Raw genomic sequence first — 18,355 nt, 5'->3', positions numbered from 1 at the left:
ACGGATCCGCATGTTGTGCTTGATCGCGAATTTCCACGAGCCACTTTTTCGAACTAACAGACTAATAAGTTTTTTTTTTCTTTCTTAATTTCGACCGTCTTGTTCCATCGATTCGACGGTGAGATGGATAGTTCGCCTGTATCCATGCGGCCTAATTTAGTCGATCTGGAACTGTGTAAATTTTTTCTATGCAGACCGAGAGAAAAAAAAAGTTTTTCTCGATGACCGGCGTGTTGTTGAGAAAAGACAGTTCATCACCCTTTAGACGGGTATTTCTATATCGCTCACAGTGTCCGTTACGGATCGTAAAGCTAATGCCAGGCGTAGCTAGACGTATCCTCTCTCGTACATCCAATTCATACTTTCAATGGTCCTGGCTCACTATTCTCCGAAATTGTTTTCAATGTTTTTCAATGTTCTCTTGTTCTATTGATGCCCGCTCTCAGGGCTAGTTAATTACCGAATTCTTACGGCTACCCTTTTCCAGCTAGAAGACTCTTTGATTCAAGATACAGATGCAGATGAATGAACCCGGATGCAACCGTACATGGGATCCCATCCACCTTCTAATCCACTTTCTCTTCGCCTATCCCGAAGGTTGTGTAATCATCCTTTCAGCAGAGCTTTGTTGTTTGACTACTAAATCTAGCCAGCTGGCTGTACGCAAAGGTTAATTCTACTTCTCGAAGTTCCAACACAGGTAAGCAAAAAACCTAAATGACTTTGTGTAGCCTACCATCGCATAATCGCATAGGTACGATTCCTTGAAGGGATGGCTCGTGTCCTGAGGCGGTGAGCTCTCATCGATGATTACGGATGCCGCCTTAAGTGGCTAAAGGATATTAAGGTTCTACGATATGAAGACTAAATAAATCCCGACCGGATCGTTTGGGATAATAGTAGCAAGTTTTTTAGCGACGGTAAATTGGAGGCATTCCCAAATCTCCCTATCATATGCCTTGTAAAAGAGACAACAACCCCCCAGAAACTCCGTCTTTCAAGCCTGATGATGGCACGACGTACGGGCGGACGATGTTGTACAGTACAGCACAGTACAGCGAATATAGCGAATACTTGATCCGTTACCCCGGTCCTTTAGGCTTCTTTGATTCGCTGCGTATCGACTGGACATGCCTCAAGATGTCCTCCTGCGTCCAGCATGACATTTGGGACTGTTACGCAGCTAACTCCCTGCAGGCTGCAGCACGCAACCTAGTTCGGGACACGCGCGGGTACTCGGGATAATAAAAGCATATCGCCCATGGCATGTGGGTTTCTTCGCTTGCCTCCTATGCAACTCTATCGCTCACACCATCATGCCCTCTGACATCAGAAAACAAAGGGAGATGGCCGCTAACACTTCACCCTAATCTATTGTCGTTAGTCTCGAGAATAAGAGTGCGGTTCCCGCAGAACACGTGGTGTCTTTTTTTTCATCGTTGGGTGCTGAGACATGTGAGACTTTCGGATAATCGACACTTTTGATGATTTGGTGTTTGATAGGGAGTGCAGCAGTGGCAACCCTTACGTGCTGGGTTCTTCGCTCTCCCAAATCCCGCCGGCGCTCGCCAATGGAAGCCATCCGTGGATCCTGCTGGAGCACCCCACGGCGAATGAAGGTGGACGAAACCCCCAACTGCCCCTCTTTTGAGGAGGCAAGGAAGATTGATCTGCTTTGACACATGGTATCAGGATGCGCTCTCCGTCGGCTTGAGGGGTAGCCTGACTGTGCCTTACGTACGCCATTCGTTATATTCGCTATATACGATCTTTAGCTGATAAGCTGAGGATTGCCCGACTGTCCAACATTGTGTTCATCTTTCCTTTTCTTGTTTTGGTCGCTTTCTGATCGCTTTTGGGGATCATACGTAGTATAATAGCGGCGTGGGATATACATACTAGGCCGCCTGCCCGCAAAGCAAGCTAGGTCAATCTCGTACTTTTGATCTTGGCTCCCTTTTGTCCACGGGTAAGAGATGTCGGAATCCCCCTCTTTTGACCACTTACGCAACTAAGTCGTAACTAAAGTACGGTCCTACTGTTAGATCTCCAAAGTAGCGTACCATAGCAGTTTACTAGTGTTCACCACCCCGCATTCAGGACTACGCCTTTCAAAGCTTAGTAACTTCAAACAGCGGCATCAGCGCGTGGTTGAAAATACTAAGCCCAGCTCGGCCAATTCTCCGTCGAAGATTGTCACTTAAATTCCTGTTGCACACAAAAGAGCAACATTGTCAGTCAAGGTAGGGTCCAAATCCCTGTTGCCATATGTTCCCAACTAGCGATGTTTGACGATATAACAACCAATGAATCTGTACGACATACGTAGTAGTTTGTAGGATTTATTCAGGGTCTTTTTCAACTATGCCGTTTGACCGGCATCCTTCGTGAGTCCTGTGACACCTCCAAAAAGCTTGTCTTCAGCCAAGTTTGACTACTACGTACTACAGGTATGTTAGAGCCAGTGTCTCAAGTGTCGCAAGCAGATTCAGAAGTATGATGTAATGCTGGGATCTGCACTGTCAAGAGAGCTTCAATTATAGCCACCACCAAGCTGCTGCCTTAACGGAATTGCGCCAGCTGCACACGAATGCGACCACCACGCCGAATAGCCTAACAGTCTCCCACGTCTACCAAAAGGCTCGCGAGATTGTTAGGTCATAGCTGGAGACCTTAAAATTTGAATAGGTAATATTATGTATTTGGTAGCGCCGTAATAGTTTTGACGCACGACTCGGTAATTCTGTCTTGGCAGGGCAAAGTTCAGCTTAATGGATACGCGACGTCCACGGCTCAAGCCGTCATGATCTTCTTCTCTCTGACAGCTTGTGCCACTCTCGGTTTCCCGTTATAGAACGGGATCGTAGATGGGCGGGATGGGTAGGTGGCTTAGGTCTCCGGATATACCCGATGGCGACAAATTCCAGAATATCAGAGAACTTCAGGAGCCAACGAATGAAAGCAGATTATATTGATCTGATCATCGTCCTGATGTAATAATCCTACTCATCTCAAGTTAACCAATACCTACTTACGTGTTTACCACAATGAAGAATCATTTCTGTATGAAATGACGGTGATAAGCAAGTTTTTGAATCCTGACGTTTTCGCGACCAACCTTGGACATTTCAAGATTCAAGAACATTCATTTATTGAATCTGATTGGATGGGACTGCATAAGCCTTCGCAGCTGCCTTCGCAATCCTCCGAATCCTTCGACCGTAGATTTGATGACTAAGGTGGGTGTTTTAATCACGTGAAGTAACGGAACGGCTGTTAGATATTCGAATCAGATACACGCAGATCACGTGCTATGATATTCTAGACTATTCCTAATAAGGCTTAGACTGAAATTGTGTGAACCGAAAGCCCGATAACTTCAATGTTCTAAATTGTTTAATGTCAACGTTCATCGTGAGCTTGCTTTGTCGTGAATTCTCCAATTGACAGCAACCAGTCATCATGAACACTCTTCGCGTCGCTCGCGCAGCCCTTAGGGCTCGTCCCACAGCTATGCGTCTCCCCATTCAGCCCCTTCAGCGAAGGACCTATGCTGAAGCCGCATCGGACAAGGTTTGTCTCGATATTATTCTTGTGCCGGTGCCGTCACTAACCTCTATTTTAGATCAAGCTGAGCTTGTCTCTCCCCCACCAGGTATGCATATCGATATTGATCTCGAGTTGATCTACCATAATGATAATACCCTCGTCGGGAGCGCAATTCCCTAATTAGCGCATGCTGCGACGCAATCCGAAATATGCGGCTAGCTAATTCCCGCAATAGTCTATATACAAATCCCAAGACGTCGTCCAAGTCAACATTCCGGCCGAATCAGGAGAGATGGGTGTTCTCGCCCAGCACGTTCCAGCGATCGAACAATTGAAGCCAGGTCTGGTCGAGGTCATTGAGGAGACCGGCAGCAGCAAGCAGTTCTTCCGTACGTAACAGGGACGATATAAATATAATATTGGAATGCATGGCTAAACAATGGTTATCTTCAGTTTCCGGTGGCTTTGCTGTTGTTCAGCCGAACTCAGTCTTGAGCATCAATGCGGTTGAGGGTTACCCCCTGGAGGACTTCAGCGCGGATGCTGTCCGAGCCCAGATCGCTGAGGCGCAAAAGGTTGCGAACGGCGGCGGCAGTGAGCAAGACATTGCAGAGGCTAAGATTGAGTTAGAGGTATGATAGTTGTCTATTAACTTGGCTACATTACTTGGATATGACCGCTAACATTTTTACAGGTTCTAGAGAGCTTGCAATTAGTCCTAAAATAGATGATGCCTTAGAGGAAGGGAGGGAACTTCAATGGCAACTTGTACATCACAACCCTAGTCCTTACTGCGAAACCGCCTGATAGCACGAATTGAACATGCTTAGGATCTTGCTACCTATTACTTGCTACTTACCACTTGCTACTTGCTAGCGCTTTCCGGTATTCATCCGTGGGATATCTTTATATCAGTGCTTGCCTTACTCCCGAGTCCTGGCTCTCAGCTTCCCTGTTTATATTACTAGGGTGTAAAGCCAATTCCCGCTTCTACTCCATCTAACCTCATCTAGTGTCTACTTAAAATATATACCAATAGGCTATCTGAAGTATTGATCTTCCCTCCATATTCTTCACCACAGTCTCATCGAATATCGATTATTATATAACTGCGGCAGCCTATTACCGGCCAGCACCTTGCGTTGCCGACGGGTCCGATGATAAATATGTCGACTTACTCACTGGTCGATCCCCCAACCTGTACGAATACTCTCACCGACCATGATCACGTTCCATTGGCTCAAAGGATCATACCGAAAGGGACCGTTTCGTCTCGGATACGTCGGCTTTATAACCTTACCCATTCCCATCATGCAATGCCGGAAGACCCCGAGTTTATAGCCCGAGAACGAAAATATGTATTGGTTGGTTAGGGCCAACACTCGGGTTCATATTTCGGCGCTGCTGGGCCATGGCTCGCCCCTCATGGGTCCTCGTTCATTGGTCTACAAGGTGACCGGTGCACACATGATCAGAAACATGGCTTTACTGTCACTTCTTCTGGTTTAACTAGCCACACTCCGAGACCTGCCAAGTCGAGTCACGTTGGACAAAACTACATCCAGGGATCCCTTAGTAAGCCAGAGCACGATATTCCAAGCTCTGTTACTAGTCTGTATACATTCCCCACGCTCGAGGGCGTCGGCCTCAGTGAAAATTCTGTTCACTCTCCGCTACTAGTGAATCCTCTAAGGATAACGAAGTCTATCTCAGTAGCGCCAAGCTCACCATGTGCATCAAAGGTTTCGCAAACCTCATCTCTAGATACAGAAGCTAAACAGCAAAGTTTTGCTCGCCAATTATTTGAGCAGCATGGCATCAGGCGTCCAACCGGTTGGTTTTCTGACGATGAAGACCTGTCTCTTTTAGGCGATAGGACTGCCGACCACCGGAGATTCTGTAGAATCTGCCACGTCTGTTCTACGCGAATTTGGTCTCAGACTCACTGCTCATCTTGTAATCATCGGCTATGCGCAAAATGCGTTTGTGAAGTACCCAAAGGCACTAAGGGAGCACACGCAGACTTCGTACACCCTCCGAGTCATACTCTTAGATCAGATGAGGCACGATCACGCCATCGAAATGGTGTCTACCGTCGATTAGAACCAGGCACTACAGGCCATGAGAAGTCGAAAACCCATGCTTCGACGGCAGCAGCCCGAAGTCCTCATACGGAACATGTTAATTCCTTAGGAGACTTACCTAGCCAATCTGTGAGACAAAATCCTTTCATCGTTGCAGATAAGGAGAGGAGAGAATTGACAGCTGAATCTCATACTGTGGAGCTACCAGCTACCCAGGAATCTTATCATCGAACGTGTTCTCACCGACATACGGATAATCCAGCCCGTGGATTTTCCGATGCTCAGATTGAATGTGACAATCCTATATGCAGAGCAACGCACGAGGGGCATTATCCGTACCGGCATAGTATCACATGTGCCTTATACCGAAGTGACGAGGCAGAAAGATCTAGAGCTTCACCGAAGGATTATCGATCATCAGATAAAGACTCCGTCGTTCGCCTAAAGGGTTCACGGTCTAGCAAAGAAACATCGAGGCCCATAGACATAGTACATTTGCATCAATACTCGGGGTTTCACCACTCCCATCATAGCTGCGCCATAACAAATGAATCTCCGGTAGACGAGCACAGGATTGCAAATGAAAGCTCCAATCCAGTCATATCAAGATGCGGCGCAGAACATTGGCCGGACAAAACACCAATACCTAAAGGTCGTGTGTTGAGTCCGCCGTCATGGCTGAAAATGCCAAGAAAGGAGGCCGGCGATGCTAGGTCTAGACTACACCCTGTCAATCCAAAGGGTCATGGGCATTTGCTAAATTATCATGTATTGAGCTCGAGTGAAACAAAATTCGAGCATCCGAAAAGCCCAACCTATAGGTTTCATTCCGTAAGGGACTCCTTCAACAAATTGACTAGGTCCAGTCTCGATCTTTTACGGATGGCTGCCCCATCTCCGCCGACAGCAATACATGTTACACAACATCAGAAACCGGAGTCTTGGCTAGATCATTCGTCTACGCATGTACATTCTCGAGCAAGCCACGAACTATCTCCTCATATGATAGGAACGCCATCAACTCCACTCCACGGAAATTCGCCAAGGGTGCATCAGAACACATCCTCTCACCAGGAGCATGGACATAGGCGTGGACATTCCCCAACACATCTTCAGGTTGAAGACGTTAGGTATCCACGAGATAGATTTCTAGGCTCCTCGTCCGCTCCCTCAACTACTCTCCATTCACACCAAACCCCCGAAAAGTCTAGTCATACCCACCACTTGGTATATGAACATTCCCGAGCTGAGACCGTTAGGCCTAGAACGAAATACCCTGATATTCGAGTCGATACTCATACGATATTCGAAGATGAACGATCTTCGTTGAGCTCTACGATCCGTGCATGCCATTCTCCGCCACAACCTCGACAAATCGTACTTGACGCAGATGAGGCCACTACATCTTGGGGCCATACTTCAACTCTAGGACTAGTGGAGGACTCCGCCTCGATTTCCAACGAAACATCTGACGTCGAGATACACCGTCCGAGTCCTATTGCGCCTCCGAACCACGATTGTAATTGGAAAGAACGCTATCTAGCATTGGCGACAGAGATCCGGTCACTGAAGGCCGAGCTATCCACTCGAGCATCACTAAGAGGCACGGATATTGATTATACGGGGTTTGGTGATGAGAGTTCTACAAATGATGATGAGGATTTGGGTATACTGGGAGTAACAATTATCCTGCACATGAGGGGAAGAGAGGATCTGGTTATCAAGACGGACTTGACACAAGATCCTGGATAAGATGATACCAGCTATGGTATATGTGGGAGTCGGAGGATCATTGACACTCGTTCACGATGAGGGGGCACAAAAATTAGAGGACGAGGGTATCAAGCCGCTTGATGAACTTAGATGAACCTGTGGTAGTATAGAGGAAACTTTTCGATAGGTTTTACATATCATTATTATTATACTAGTATCCAACACCCGTGCAATTTAAACAACAAGAATAAGAGGTGCATACTTACTAGAGGACTATATCCTCCTACTTTGACTACAAATTTCACTTGTTATAGAAGAAGTCAGGGAACACAGTCAAATTCCAGTTTGCAAGATCTCGTGTTTCGAACATTGCCTTATCGTATACACTATTCACCAACCAGCCTCATTGTTTATTCTCTTCCAGTTATGTGAATATTCTACCTACTAGAGAACGGCAGGTCTTGCTATGAACTGCCGTGCGAAGAAAGCCACCGCCACTAACGAACTCGGGTAAGACGGCTTATCTAGCTGTTTACGCTTGACGTAATCCCGTGAGGCTATAACCTTAGCTTTGACTGCAGCTCGGGAGATCGGAGAGGGATATATGTAGGAAATAATAATACCTACTTTTACCAAGATCTATTAAAACAAGCTAGCGAGTATGAATATCGCCCGCATCTCTACCGATTTTACCAAAGCTCAACCGATACAAGAACTGCTAGTTCGTCTTATCCTAGAAGAAACCTCCTATAGACATCAAGCGTTTCTACAGCGTACGCCCGTACCTACATATAAACAGAGTTCCCATTATCTCAAAGTCCGGGGCCTTGGAATGGGCTAGACAAGGCCCATCCGCGCCACCTAGGCTTGACATATGTATGCTATACCAACTTTCTTACCTACATACATAAAGCCTTAAATGCCGTGGAAGGGTTCGCAAGACATCCATCCTTACATACATACGTACGCACCGTGCGTCGGATACGGACCGGGGGTAGCTGGGTACATGCACACGTCCGAACAGGCTTCTTGTTGAGGTCGTATCGAGGCTTCGGCAATCTCGATCCGGGGTTATACAGGACAGGGAGCCAAGATGTGGAAACCTCGTGGCTCGGGTGGCGCTTTTTAAAAATTCGTCGTTATGGCTTCGTAGAACCTCGGATTGGGGTGCCGAAAATGAGAGACGGCTTTGGTTGACGGGTGTCATGTTGTGTAGAATAGGTAGGACATGAGAACCTAGTAAGTAAAATCATAAAATGCCAAAGCTCAGGGCCAGGTAGGTTCGTAATTCAACTTGTTATGATGTTTTCCTTTCCACATGACTGATCTAAGCAAAAGACAGTTTATATTGCGCGGGTTCGAGAACATTGTAAAGCTTAAATTAATATACTATTTATATTTATATTGGGATCTGATCTAGACATGGCGATCCTGGAGTAGGGGCTCGACGCAAAGGTCGTATCGTAACTATAGTATGTAGCTTAAGGTCAGATATCGAAATCCTAGACAAGTTAGTTTAATACCTATTCGCCGAATATAGTTGAATATCTAGAAAGGACCTCATGGTCTGGCATAATAGACCTGATACAGCAAACATGTTGAGTGCCGGGATGATGATGTCTCTTCGATTGCGAGTCTTGGACCTATCCCTGGTGGCTATTCTCAACAAGACATAATGCCGCAATAGACAGGACATTGATTGTAGGTCATGTCTTACAGCGTCTATTAACCGGTTTTATTATCGTGATTGCTGCGCTAGTGATGAGAAACATCACGATGGTCTAGATTCCCATGTCTTGGGTCCCTAGGTGGGTTGGGTTCAAGCTAGGCCGATATACCCGGATTCCCAGATCGAGATCTAACTTAAATCATTATCTTCAGGCGATCGGTTGATGTTCGAAAGCCACTCAACTAATTATCGTGTGGCGGGCTCGAATGGCTAAGACGGTCCGAGTCTTCTCAACTTTTGAACTCGTATGGGCTCTGATGCCTGAAGTCGGTATGATCGTCAGCCAGGCTTGTTCGTCGCCGTCCGAGACGTTTGAAATAAGCATTTTCGCCAAGTGGGTAAAGAAAAGCGTCGGGTATGGAGCCAAAAGTTAGGTTCATCTGCCAATTATGTGAGAAGATGAGATGGTTCTGGAAATGCTTGGGCGGGAGATCTTCTTTGATAATGCCAAGCCGACGTGGCCGTTGCCCACGAGCAATAAGCTTTGCCAAGTGCCAAGAAATCTGCCCATCATAAGTTCGCGGTCTGGGGGAAGCAAGATATTCTCGGGTTCCTTGGCGACGGGCACTTGACGAAGATCGCGGGGTATCTAATAGTCTAGTCGGGCTTGGGATATGATCGGATATGCAGCCTCTTTATAAACTGTTGATGAATATTAACGTTACTGAGCTATACTTTGAATCCTGTAATCCTGTTAGTGAAGAGAGGGTCCCGATATGTATCGTCATATGAAACTTCATATGAAATTTTGACATATCCACTCACTTGTCTACATATAATTGGTGCGCTAATATAACACCGAATGGCTATGCCTTTTCTCATAAATACTACGCAGGAGGTAGGCACCCTCATTTTCCTCGGGGATTGTATATTATAGAAGAAATTCGGATAGGTTCGGAACTGAATATAATTTCTGGCGAAATTGAAAATTTATCCCTTTAGTCTTGCTACCCTTCATTGTCGAATTTGTCAAATAGTAAACGAATTACATCAATCAGTAAGAAACCGTTGTGAGTCGGTCTGTCACGCAGTGTGACCATACACAACGATCTCGGCTGAACATCTTACAGAGCGGACCCTCCTTATTACCGTTTCGGGTGGGTAATCAATAATGAAAACTACTTGATGTGTGGCTTTCTCTCGTCGCGTGTAGGTGGCCGGGACCCACGGGTGATGTAGGCCAGTTAAACAGAAATAGTATAATTAGATTCCGTACGAGCGATCTGCCTATGCACAGGCAAACACTTTGGATATTGACTTGTTGTTGCTTGCGGAACGTCGTTCACGGCAATTGCTTCGGAGGACGTCATGCTCCTTAAATTGGGGTCGAAATCTTTCCGGGAACTGCCGGAACCGTTACACTGATTGCCCTGATTGCCTTGATTATCTTGATTGACCTGTCTTTCACGTTGCGATTACTACGATGGCGATGCTCATACGAGTATTACTACCTCGTTATGTAAAAAAGAGTGTACCTTTGGCGAGATGGGGTCGAGAAAGATCGAGAAAGGTCGAAAACCTCGAATGGTCTAGGCTTATGTCATGCAGGTCAAACTTAAGAGGTTCGGTGGTTTGTTTGGTTTCCGCTATCACCTTTCGCGTTTGTTGTTGTGAAATTGTTTCTGTTTCTGTATGTGGGATGATATGACCTTAAAATGGAAATCTTGCAATGTACCAAAGTCGCGGATTTGTTCGATACGTTCGATACGTTAGCACCGAACTAGCCCTGAACTAGTATGTTGCACAGTAAAATGGGTGATAGGGTGATAGGCTAGAGGATATATTATGGGGTATCTTAGTTGATTTAGTTGATTTGGTTGGTCTGGGTGGTAGGTCAGGTAGGTGCGTACCCGTGTGTAGTACGTTGTTATGCAAGTAGGTGCGGTAGACCTCCTATGTTAGGTAATTGCTCTGGCCGAACTCCTAAACACCTTCTGAGACGGTACACTTTTAAGGGAGGCAAAGCCCACTAATTAATTGCTATCTGCCATCCAATCCGACCGACCCCAGTTGCCCCCGGTAGTCTAACTAGCCCAACGGTAGCCACCATCTTAAATGCCATTTCCCCACTCGACAGGGATTATTTGCGATGCGAGTTTAAGCAGCAACCCGACAGGTTCCAATTCTCTGACTCCGACTGATTGACTCGCTCTTTTCCCACCGTTGGTTTTTTGAGTTCTCCCATCTCCCGTTTCTTTTCCACCAAGACTTCTGGGCGCCCAGACCGAAACTCGATTTCTCAAGACACACGACTATCACCCCGCCAGTTACACTATCTAGATCTTTAATACTATTTTCTTACTCTTAAGAAAAAATAAAATAAAAATAAGGAATTGAAGGATTGTTGTTAGAAGAGGAAAGTGACCGATTGAGTCGTCGATTTTTTGTTGCGCGAAACCGAAACCACCGGACTTCTCGGTCGAAGACGACTATTTACCGCAGCACCATCAACCCCGTATCCGCACTCGATTGTCAGTAAGATTCGACCGAATCCATCGAATTGACCACGTAACATCCGCCTCGTCGCGTTTCGAAGCCCTTCGTAGGCTATTCCCATTCCATGGCGAGTGCCTCGCGATAGCATCACAAGTGCCTTTACGTCGCCTAAGCGGCTGGCTGCTTGGTCTGTCTATCCGAGATGGACTTTCCGCGTATCTTGCCGCCTAGGGTGGCGACTACCGCGACATCTTGCACGCCTTATACCATCACATCGAATGGCGTATTATCAATTCCAGGAGCAGACCCGACGACCTTGACGGCCGACGCTGTCTATTCGCCCCTCTGCACCGCTACCGCCTTGGCTCAACCTGCCATTATCGCGAATGGAGGTTTTGATTTGGACCAAACAACTTCGGCTTCTAACCCTCAGTTCTCCGACCTTCGCGATCCATTTTATGCCTCGATATTCCCCCAATGCTACGCTTTAGCTGCGACGACTGTTCTGGCTTATTTGCTACTTATCATGCTTTTTATCGCGCCACGATCCTTTCTCGATGGCGGTGTAGTTGTTTTAGGTCGACGTGGTTTTACGAATGGACCTTCGAATGGCATCAGCATCGGCGGTCGCCCGTGGCTACAAAAAGTCGCCGCGTTAACAGTCGCCATTTCCCTAACTATCGCTACAGCGGATACTTTTCGCGTGGCTGAGGAACAATACGCGTGGGGAATTCAAAATGCGCAGCAGCTTCAGGAGGACGTTTTAGGGGGGACCCAGTTAAAGGTCATTCAACTGATATCTGACACCTTCCTTTGGTTGGCACAAGCCCAGACGCTCATACGATTATTTCCCCGTCAGCGTGAGAAGGTTATCATAAAATGGACGGCCTTCTCACTCATTACGTTAGACGTCATTTTCGGTGCCCTGAATAGCTTCCACTATACGAAGCAGGGCAACACGAGACCGCGCAGTTTTACAGATGCTGTGCCCGCACTTAGCTACCTCTTCCAGCTATCTCTAGGGTTGCTATATGCTGCATGGGTACTTTATTATTCTCTTATGAAGAAGCGATATGCCTTTTACCACCCCTTGATGAAGAATATTTGTTTAATGGCCACACTTTCTATTATATCGATCCTTGTTCCCGTCGTCTTTTTCGTTCTCGACATCGCAGAGCCCGAATTCACCGGATGGGGTGATTATGTCAGATGGGTAGGCGCAGCAGCAGCTAGTGTTGTAGTTTGGGAATGGGTGGAACGAATCGAAGCGCTGGAGCGTGAGGAGAAGAAGGATGGAGTGCTTGGGAGGGAAGTTTTCGATGGCGACGAAATGATGGAGGTATTTCCTTCGGATCTGTCGTGGCCTCGACGACGGAAGAATAAGAAAAAGAGTGATGAAGAGGAGTTTGACGAGGGTGATAGTGGTAACAGCTCGTCATTTGGCGGTCGAAGCAATATGTGGCCAGCTATGTCGTCTATTGCTAGTCGTGTTAGATCGAGATCGGAAAGCAGTCCCGACAGGAGACAGCAAGGCCTATCTACGGCCAGGTCAGCAACCCGATTTTTACAGCCCCCGCTGTGGCCTTCCCGGCCACCCCCAGCAGTTACTCCGGTAAGTAGGACGGATACTGCAAGTGCTGATAGCACCGTCTACGCGGTTCGATATCAACCTCTCACGGAGACAACTACCAGAACTACAGACGATCGACATGGACGTCCTTTATCTAGGAGTAATAGTGCTACTTCCTCAGCATCGGGTCCGGCGTCAGATAGTAATGGACAAACCGGAAGCACCCCTCCACCACAACACCCCCCACCAGCGCCTGAACCAGAAAAGAAGGAGACAAACACGGGTCTCTGGCACCAATTGAACCCATTTAGTCGTGCTGCAAGGGAACCTCCTGCAGAAGTTCTCCCCCACACGATACCTAAATCACCCACGCAACGGCGAGACTACGATAGTGTTGGAAGATGGGACTTGCGGGGACGGATGGAAATTTTTACTGCAACGCAAGCAGAGAGAATCCTAGAGAGGATACGACCAACCCCCGACACTGACAGCCTACCGGTTACCGTTATACCTGCTCCTCCACGCCGAGGTGCTGCTTTAGCACAGCTACTCGAAGAAGAGGAACTACAAATCGAGTCTCATGAGCACTCGGCCCCATCGACTTCTTTGCATTCGAGTCGCCCGATGAGAACCCCAAGTATTGCAACCGGGTCAATGCCACCACCACACCATGGAATCAGAGACAATAGTATGACGTCGTCTACATCGAGGCAGACTCCAAGTCCAGCAGAGAGAAGTGACCTATCCTCTCGCAGGCCGCCTATCACACGTGATGGCAACTCGTTGACAACCTCGACCCATAGGAGTGGAGACCAGCGAGAAAGAATGGCTAGTGAAAGGCGACCGGTAGATGATACTGTCCGAAATGAGCGTAGTCCTACCTCACCACCGGCGTAGAAATATCTGGCATTTACCTATTTTAATCTTTCTATGGTCTAATGAAGCGTGGCGCTTTGGGTTGCATTCTGGGGGTACTAGCGGGTTTCTTTTACGATGACATTCACGGCGCATGGTTTTCAAAAAAGAGGAATAACGGATATCCCTGCCCTTCCAACATTGGGTGATTTAGATAGCGGATTTACGATGTATGCGCATCGAAATCAGCTATCGTGCGGTATGCCCTGCGGGAGGCAATGGTCATTGTATATATACATACACACATTAAGCATTATCACGGGGACACAGTGATAGGAGCATTGACGGCGCATTGAAATTCGGCGGGATGAAGGTCCTGAACAGGAAACCTTCACTCCCCAAAGCCAGCTCGGTATGGGTTGCGGCTGCTTTCGAAATATTAGACTAGTCACGAGGCTAGGTCATGTTATGTGTAAGAGACGGGATATTACCAAATACCTCAGCAGGTATGTAGCACCTCCTACATATTCAAATAGGAGGTTACTATAGAAATAAATTCGAAGCTTTATCTCTTCAGATAGCTATTTATGAGGTGGTGGTTTCGATAATATGAAGTAATTGTGCCTCGGTATTTGATAGTTGGTGATGAGTTTGCTTGAGATATACTGTAATATTGCTCGGGTAATTCGGTAAATGAGTTGGATATGTGCCCCTATTTAATATGAGGTGGTGTAGAAGCGCGTAGTAAGAATTAGACCCAGTGATCGGCACGGGACTTGCGCATTATCAAGAGAAATTGTTCCCGAGGGACACTCCACCCTAAGGACAAGTTGTTTAAAGTTGAGCCTAGGTATGCAGTTAACGAGAACTTATAATCGGATGCTATAGTCATTTCATATTTCATAACGTTCAATAATGCAAAGTTTTGTTAAAGAAATTTATCTTACCTTACCGTCAAGCTCAAAGCCGGCAGAAAGGGGGCTAAAGTAAGGAGCGGTAGTGTGTCTTGGCGGTAGAATTAGCCAATCAGGAATAAGGAAATGCTAGTTGGATCCTAGCACTCATTAAAGTTAGCGACTGTCATATGCTTCCCTGAGGCTCAGGCATAGAAAGGAAGGGTCCATTCATGTGTGTTTATGTGTGTTTATGTGCGTAAAAAGGATAAAAAAAGTTTTATTGCTCATCTCGTAGTTAATAGCGCTATCTACTTAACGGGGTTAGTTAATAGTCTATCAATGCTAATCTACCTGGTACTTACATATCAATCAAATCAAATCTTGTCTAACCTTGAACATTACACACCTCTAGTACCACCACTTTCACCACCGCAACTTTTACTCCTCTTCCTCCTTCTCTCAACCTCAATCCATTTCTTCCTGCGCCTATCAACCTCTGGTCCTAGACTGCTTTCACTCCTTAAGCATCCTGGGATCTTTCTAGGTAGGCGGGTTCGTCGAAATAGAATTACTGGGCTAGTCTATCCTCCCGTCGTCATCTGACCTCAGATTCAATCCTATCTACCTAGTATATTGCGTCCAACATCCTGATTCCGCTCCCGGCTTTCCCGACTTTCCAACTCAGGTACCTCGCGATAGGTTCGAATCGACGACAATGTCTTCGTCCGAGCCTTTCCCTATCCTCAACACTTCGGCCGATCAATTGCACTCCGCAACCGACGGAGGTGCACGTCGACGTAGGAAGTCGAGTGGACTAGGCGCCGACATCCGGGTGGGAGATACTGGCGCACCCAGTCTCCAAACAAGTCTCGACCACCTGCAGCGCAATTCAACCTCGAGCTCGGCTTCATCAAACAGTCAATTACAAAAGTCGCCGTCAGATAACAAAGATGTTTCTAAAAAGGGATCAAAACGTCGAAAAGCGCGGTCTTTCCTGCGTCGCTGCAAACATTTCGCCATTAAGCACACTTGGGTCTTACCTCTTGTGATTCTGGCTATCTTTTTGTCGCTTCTGGCCATCAACCCGACCGAATCGAATCCCATTCACCACTTCATCTTCCTCTCCTACCCGCTTCCCCGTGAGGCTGGTGCCGATCCCGACACACCCATTCAGTATGGCAAGGGATTATGGGATATCGCTTTTGTAGTTTTCTATACAGTTGTCCTCTCGTTCACGCGTGAGTTCATTATGCAGGAGCTTCTCCGACCTCTTGCTAAATATGCTGGCTTGAAATCTCGTGGCAAGCAAGCCCGTTTCATGGAGCAAATGTACACCGCTATCTATTTCGGTTTCCTAGGTCCGGCCGGTATGTATGTGATGAGCAAGACTCCGGTTTGGTACTTCAATACCCGTGGCATGTACGAAGGCTTCCCCCACAAGACGCACGAGGCCGGCTTCAAGTTCTACTACTTGTTCCAGGCCGCCTACTGGGCTCAGCAGGCCATTGTTCTTCTACTCGGCATGGAGAAGCCCCGAAAGGATTACAAGGAGCTTGTCGGACATCATATCGTCAGCTTATCACTTATCGCACTCAGCTATCGTTTCCACTTCACGTACCTGGGTATCGCAGTTTACATCACCCACGATATCAGCGACTTCTTCCTTGCCGTAAGTTGGACCTGTAGTATAATATCCCGAAATGTGACTTATCATGCTAATGAATACTCTCATAGACGTCAAAGAGTCTTAACTACATCGATCATCCTCTTGTGGGACCCTACTTTTTCATCTTCATGTGTTCATGGGCCTATCTACGTCACTACCTGAACCTTCGTATCCTCTACTCACTCTTCACCGAGTTCAAGACTATTGGTCCCTATGAGCTAAACTGGGAAACCGGGCAATACAAGTGCGAGCTGGCCTTCTGGATCACTCTCACGCTTCTGTCGTCGCTGCAAGCTCTCAACATGTTCTGGTTCTTCTTCATCTTGAGAATTGGTTATCGATTCGTTGTCTATAATCAGGCAGACGATGACCGATCTGAGGCCGAGGAGTCCGAGATTGAGGAGCTGGAGAATAAGAAGACCGAGAAGCCGAACATGATTGAAAACAAGACTACCGAAGCAACGCCTCTACTCAACGGCGACGCTAACACGAATGGAGCTACGAACGGCGTTCTGAAGGCTCGTCCAAACGGGGCGGCGTCGGCGCAATCGAAGAAAAAGTCGGCTCGATAGAGATTTGCTGACTTCCCGCCTTCCACGCTTCATGACATTCGCTTGTAAATTTTTAACTTTTTTGATTGCGCGAGGGGCTATCATGTATAATGCGACAACCGGAGTCGAGCATATGTGGCGGACGTAGACAAGACAACTTTGCTTGCATCTGCGAATTCTGATGTGTAACTCACTGGGAGGACAAGTACAAGCAGCGTTCCTCCTAGCCACTTCGTCAAATCATCATCATAGGTACAGGCGTTCGGGAAATGGATTTAGCATCCCAAGCCATTCGCTCATAGGTCATGGAAACGGCGCAGGTGGAAATTGCTTGGTCGCGTTGGGTATGAGGCTCGGGGGGTGATGAGCGCGAGAATGAGGTTTAACGAGTCCGATCTGATATGTCCGATCTCCGTCTATCGCCCACGACATGTTTCGAGTGTTGCGGGGGAATGGATGTTTAGATATTCGGAACGCTAACGAAGGAAAGGAAGGGGGGAGGAGGAGAAAGGGGATGGATGTTATGTGTCCGGGATTTTTTGACCAGACGATGAGCATAGGCATGATGATGGGATGGATGAGAAAGCTCTCGACGATCTTCTTGTTCTTCCCGCTTCCTATACGTACGATAGTTGGACCTCACCAAACCCTTTTACATAATTCTTAATGACAGGCGGGAACGGACGTTTGCGAATGTCCGCCTACCGAAATCTTTGACCCCATCTAATTATTCCCGATCCTTCCGCTGCGCGCGCGGACATAGTTATCACAGGTTGGTTGGTATGTATTCATGCTGGAAAGTGCCGCGTCCATATCGCGGTGTAGGCATGAGGTGCTCGGAGGAGCGTTGGCGCATAGCGCGTGCGCGATATAGATATGTTGAAACAAACTCCTGCTCTATCCGGCATAGCTACCAGAGCGAAGGAGCTCGTGAGCTTCGTCGCCCCGGGCATCCGTCGGTATCTCCTTAGAGGGCAGACGGAGCGGGCTCCGGGTCCGATGATTCGCGATCAGACCGTCGTTAGTTTGCCCCAGCGAACTATTAACTACTAGGTCACTAACTAGCTGTATTCATGCACGCATACATAGTCTTACATACACGCACGCACGCACACATGCACATGATGCTAAGGCTCCTACGCATCGTCGGGCGTGGGATATGTCTGCCGTTTCCTGTTTATCGTCGGCGTCGCCGAGGTCGACTTAGAGAGCGGGCGAACCCGTTTATCTATCCATCTCCATACCTAACCATCACCAACACCAACACCGAATTCCTAAGAACCGGGGAATGTAGTGCATAGAAGCG

At 47.3% G+C, this 18,355-nt stretch overlaps 4 protein-coding genes across 4 annotated transcripts; all 4 read left to right on the top strand.

Moving 5' to 3' along the window:
* Nucleotides 1–3,394: 3,394 nt before the first annotated feature.
* GGS22DRAFT_166902 (ATP synthase delta chain) lies at nucleotides 3,395–4,399 on the top strand (the record flags this gene model as incomplete). Its single annotated transcript, XM_047961920.1, has 5 exons — nucleotides 3,395–3,573; nucleotides 3,626–3,655; nucleotides 3,785–3,938; nucleotides 4,003–4,181; nucleotides 4,244–4,399. Coding segments are annotated over exons 1-5 (502 nt in total), but the record flags the coding sequence as incomplete, so codon positions are not given.
* Nucleotides 4,400–6,369: 1,970 nt separating this feature from the next.
* On the top strand, nucleotides 6,370–7,577 carry GGS22DRAFT_166900 (uncharacterized protein). Its single transcript, XM_047961919.1, has one exon. It carries the CDS (start codon nucleotides 6,516–6,518, stop codon nucleotides 7,383–7,385), a length of 870 nt encoding a protein of 289 aa, XP_047817242.1. The 5' UTR covers nucleotides 6,370–6,515; the 3' UTR covers nucleotides 7,386–7,577.
* Nucleotides 7,578–11,073: 3,496 nt separating this feature from the next.
* Nucleotides 11,074–14,512, top strand: GGS22DRAFT_166897 (pH-response regulator protein palH/rim-21). The gene has a single exon (XM_047961918.1). The coding sequence runs from the start codon at nucleotides 11,714–11,716 to the stop codon at nucleotides 13,976–13,978; it is 2,265 nt and encodes a 754-aa protein (XP_047817241.1). The 5' UTR covers nucleotides 11,074–11,713; the 3' UTR covers nucleotides 13,979–14,512.
* A 588-nt stretch (nucleotides 14,513–15,100) lies between these two features.
* On the top strand, nucleotides 15,101–17,211 carry GGS22DRAFT_30118 (longevity assurance proteins LAG1/LAC1). Its single transcript, XM_047966751.1, has 2 exons — nucleotides 15,101–16,501; nucleotides 16,567–17,211. Exons 1-2 carry the CDS (start codon nucleotides 15,548–15,550, stop codon nucleotides 17,068–17,070), a joined length of 1,458 nt encoding a protein of 485 aa, XP_047817240.1. The 5' UTR covers nucleotides 15,101–15,547; the 3' UTR covers nucleotides 17,071–17,211.
* The last annotated feature ends 1,144 nt before the right edge of the window (nucleotides 17,212–18,355 follow it).

The sequence above is a fragment of the Annulohypoxylon maeteangense genome, assembly GCF_022496945.1.
Source record: "Annulohypoxylon maeteangense strain CBS 123835 unplaced genomic scaffold GGS22scaffold_12, whole genome shotgun sequence".
Lineage (NCBI taxonomy): Eukaryota > Fungi > Ascomycota > Sordariomycetes > Xylariales > Hypoxylaceae > Annulohypoxylon > Annulohypoxylon maeteangense.
The sequence above is the reverse complement of the archived record's forward strand: the minus strand, read 5'-3'. Positions and strand labels throughout refer to the sequence as shown.

Excerpts from the sequence above, each read along its gene's own strand:
- GGS22DRAFT_166900 (XM_047961919.1), top strand. The coding sequence starts at position 6,516 with ATGGCTGCCCCATCTCCGCCGACAGCAATACATGTTACACAACATCAG.
- GGS22DRAFT_166897 (XM_047961918.1), top strand. The coding sequence starts at position 11,714 with ATGGACTTTCCGCGTATCTTGCCGCCTAGGGTGGCGACTACCGCGACA.
- GGS22DRAFT_30118 (XM_047966751.1), top strand. The coding sequence starts at position 15,548 with ATGTCTTCGTCCGAGCCTTTCCCTATCCTCAACACTTCGGCCGATCAA. Across the intron at positions 16,502-16,566 it reads TCAGCGACTTCTTCCTTGCC|ACGTCAAAGAGTCTTAACTA; the intron begins GTAAGTTGGACC and ends ATACTCTCATAG.